Source organism: Poromitra crassiceps, assembly GCF_964638095.1.
Source record: "Poromitra crassiceps genome assembly, chromosome: 4".
Classification (NCBI taxonomy): domain Eukaryota; kingdom Metazoa; phylum Chordata; class Actinopteri; order Beryciformes; family Melamphaidae; genus Poromitra; species Poromitra crassiceps.
In genome coordinates, this window is record NC_139626.1 from 11,582,270 (window position 1) to 11,586,425 (window position 4,156).

The 4,156-nt window shown below is 43.2% G+C and overlaps 1 protein-coding gene across 9 annotated transcripts in view; it reads right to left on the reverse strand.

Moving 5' to 3' along the window:
• Positions 1-1,423: 1,423 nt before the first annotated feature.
• Positions 1,424-4,156, reverse strand: part of atp6v0a1b (ATPase H+ transporting V0 subunit a1b) — a gene marked incomplete at both ends in the record, with an annotated part of 41,765 nt that continues 39,032 nt past the window's right edge. For all 9 annotated transcript variants that reach the window (XM_083635324.1, XM_083635325.1, XM_083635326.1 and 6 more), the window contains one exon: positions 1,424-1,517. In XM_083635324.1, the coding sequence (XP_083491450.1) occupies positions 1,424-1,517 (94 nt within the window). The remainder of the gene's footprint in view (positions 1,518-4,156) is intronic.

Sequence of the window (4,156 nt, forward strand, 5' to 3'; positions counted from 1 at the left end):
TTTTGAGTTTTAGCCATCCATCAATAGTGATTTGTGGTAAATGAGTTCACTTTTCTGATAGCCTAATGTACAAAAATGTAACAGGGCTAAGATATATTGAAAAATAAATTATAATATAAATAATAATAAATAAAGTAATTTGGACAAAATTCTATCACAATGATTCACGTCTTCAGTGTCGTTTTACTTGTTCTTCCATGACAAAATATTCCGAAGCGACTGGAAGAGATTTCACACATTTCATTGGACATTTTAAACACTTTCAATGAAAGAATGGTTTATAACATCAATCCACACAAAACTACGAGAGAAATAACCACGAGCACCGAGGATAGTCTGGGAAAGCACTGATATGTAAAGGATGGATTTGATATCTTCCAAACAGAACACTGGTTTGTAGCTAGTGCCAGCCACGGTACAAGTCCCCCCATCCTGCATGTCTAGAACATTAACACTGATTGCCTGTGCAGCCTATTCTTTCTTTATCCATGCTATTTAGAGCAGCAGTAGGGCTTCAAACATATAGTCAATAATGGGACTTGTATAATGGTTGTATCTGTAGATCCTATGATCGCACAGGAGTTGGAAAATAGTTGGGTCCATAGTTTCCGTGGAGAGTGAATCTTAAATGAGCTTTCCACTGTACCAAGTCATATACATACTTAGGGTGAGTTCACACCAAGCAGATTTAGAGCGCTTGATTTGAAACTCTGGAGTTTGGTTAATTTGGCCAGGTGAGCACAATGCCATTTGAACTTTGGTGGCACCACATATTGGCACCTGAAAATGCAAGTGTCAGTCCTCTAACAAGAGAACTGTGGTGCGGTTTGTTATAGAGAACATAATCCATAAACCAGCCCAAAACACAAGGATTCAAAGGCAGAGAGAGACGGAGCTCTGGGATATAAACACTGGAGAAGGTAAATTACAGCAAAGAGTGCAGTCAAGTGCATCATGGTTCGCTAAGGTTCCAGGGACTGGAATCAGATTGCTTTTGACTCTCCCTTGCCACCAAAATCTTTAACCTGGCAGGATGACAGGTTACAAAACCTCTGTCCAATAAACAAGATGCTTGGAGTCATGTGACGTTTGTTTACAAGCCCTAGTTTGCTTGTAATTGGGGAGTGTGAACTTAAACTAACTGAATGGAAAAATGGAACAAAGCCAAATTTCCACTCTGGTTCGGACCAAAGAAAACCAATTGTGGGTACAGCATGTCACTTCTGCAATGGAAACACTCTTCACATGAGGCTACAGTACGTTACAACCAATGGTTACAACTCATACACAACACTGCACAAATTGCCACTAGAGGGGGACAGAGGGCTGCAGTTGGGATCATGCACACACACACACACACACACACACACACACAAAGGAGCGGCCTGGGGATTGTGTTTATTTGTGTTGATGGAGGTGTTGATCAGTCATCAAAGCGTCCCTCCAGGATGCTCTCGAAGGAGAACGGGACAAACTTGAAGCCCTGGCCACAGTAGAACTTGTTCTGGAACTCCACCCTGAAAAAGGACAAGACCAAGAGGGAATAAATCAGTGTCTGGAGTTTGGAATTGAAATGAACCCACTGATAAGAGAATATTTTTGTACCAAATTCAATCACAGTCATGTCATGCCAGCAGAAATCCAGCAGTGTTTTCAGGTCTATAAATCAGTAAATGAAGTAAAAACCCTTTCCATCTAAGATAGAAGAAGCAGCTTCAGTGTCTACACACATTCACACAAACAACTCAAAGCAGTAGGCCTACATGATGTACCGTACGCACTGTAGCAAACACACAAGTATTGTTTCCGTCTGTTGTCTGGCACTGTGGCAGTCTAGAAAGCGACTTATTCTAGAGAGTTGTACTTTGCTATATGGAAAGCTCAATAAACACGTTTTGAATAAGCAAGAGTCAAGAGACTCGTGCCGCCGCTTCCTGAACATGAGTTGAAAAACCTCAAATAAAGTCCCATTGCTGCAGTGTCTCTATTGCTGCAGTGTGTGTGTGTGTGTGTGGGGGGGGGGGGGATCCAGGAGGAACTCTTTGACTTCCATATTGAGGAGCCGCTCTACTTACGCATTAGCCCACATCTCTGGCTTTAACAAGCTCCATGTTGCACAGTTACGTGTTACGTGTTGCACAGTTACGTGTTACGTGTTGCACAGTTACGTGTTACGTGTTGCACAGTTACGTGTTGCATAGTAACGTGTTGCATAGTTACGACGCCCAGATGCTTCAGCAGCAGCCAGCAGGGGGCGCTTTGCCTTCTCCACTGTTGTGCCTTTGCATTGTTGCCATTTGACGTGTTTAAAATGTTCGGAGATGTCAGAACTGAGTAGAAATGACCCGGGAGAGTCAGAACTGAGTAGTAATGACCCGGGAGAGTCAGAACTGAGTAGAAATGACCCGGGAGAGTCAGAACTGAGTAGTAATGACCCGGGAGAGTCAGAACTGAGTAGAAATGACCCGGGAGAGTCCGCGGATGGGACGTTTATAAGGAAAACAGTCTGCATCGACTCATCGGTATGCGACCGAATATGGCTGCAGTGACCAAAGGCTGTTCAGAGCCAGAGTGATCTGTCAGTGGCACTTCCCTTCATATTGCAGCCAATCAGACCATAGACCATAATGATCATAATCATACGTTTGTATGTTTTCATTCCAAAGTGTCAAAAATATCACATTTTGCCGAAGACCCACTACTTGGTGTTCATTGGTCAATGGTAATGTGTATACATGTGTATATATATACACACATATATATATATATATATATATATATATATATATATATATATATACTATATATATATACTATATATATATATATATATATATATATATATATATATATAAAACAAGCTATAACTATATACTAACTATATACTATATAAACTTAGCTCAAAAAGTTTGTGATTGGTCGAACATTTCTCTGTTGCTACAATGCTAATTGCTAATGTATTGTATACCGTTGGAAGGCCTGTGTCTATGTGATATGTCTCTACATATCAGCTAAGTTAGGCCAGTATGATCACTGCTATATCCTGATTCATTTTAAACGGCTTTACAGATTCTAAGGCAAATGTTGCATACAATGTGATCACAACGTGTTTCTGTGCATACAATTACATTACATTACGTCATTTGGCAGACGCTTTTATCCAAAGCGACTTACAATAACACATTTTTGTCAGCAATAGAGCAATCAACTATGGAGCACAGTCTATGATAACTACCGTACAACTTCTGAAGGAACAGTGGTACAAGTTTAGGTTAGTTTTTTTTTTTTTTTAGAAAGAGAGAGAACGAAGTTAGATCAAGAAGGGCCCAGATGGAGCCTGAAAAGGTGTGTCTTTAGTCTTTTCCGAAAGATCGGCAGTGATTCAGCTGTCCTGACCGAAGGTGGAAGCTCGTTCCACCATTGAGGTGCCAGGGACGAGAAGAGTCGAGATCGGGATGAGCGACTTTTGAGCCCCCGTAGCGAAGGAGGGGCGAGGCGTCCTGCACTGGTGGAGGAGCGAAGGGAGCGCTGAGAGGTTTGGAACCTGACCATAGATTGCAGGTACAGGGGAGCTGACTGGTGTACAGCCCTGTAGGCCAGTACCAGTGTCTTGAATTTGATGCGGGCCGAGATGGGAAGCCAGTGGAGGTCCTGGAAGAGGGGAGTGACGTGAGAGAATTTGGGTTGCAAATGTGATCACAACGTGTTTCTGTGCGAGTGAACGTGAGTCAGCTTTCCCAAACTGATTGACTTAGTGTTTTCTTTTACTGTGACGTAGTGTTTTCCGAATTCTTCTCGGGACGACATCATTGGCTTGTATCCACAGGTAGCGGAACACTGTAACTCCCAAGTCTCGACAACCTCTGATGTCTTCATTTAAACGAGGGGAAAAAAAAAAGACAAAACAAAGAGTGGGTTTTCACTCCCCTCCTGGCCTCAGCAGGCGAGGGGAGCGCCCAGGAAGGAATGTCTCCCAGCCGTGGCAAATATTTGGCCAAAGCTGTGAGAGGGCAACGCTTCAAAAGAGGGAAGAAAGGAGAGATCCATTCTTCTGCCTCTCCGTACAGCTGTGGAGGGGGGGGGGGGGGGGGGGGGGGGGGGGACGCCGCCGTTAACCAACATGCACTGCGGTTAACTTGCTCTAGTGTGAACGGGA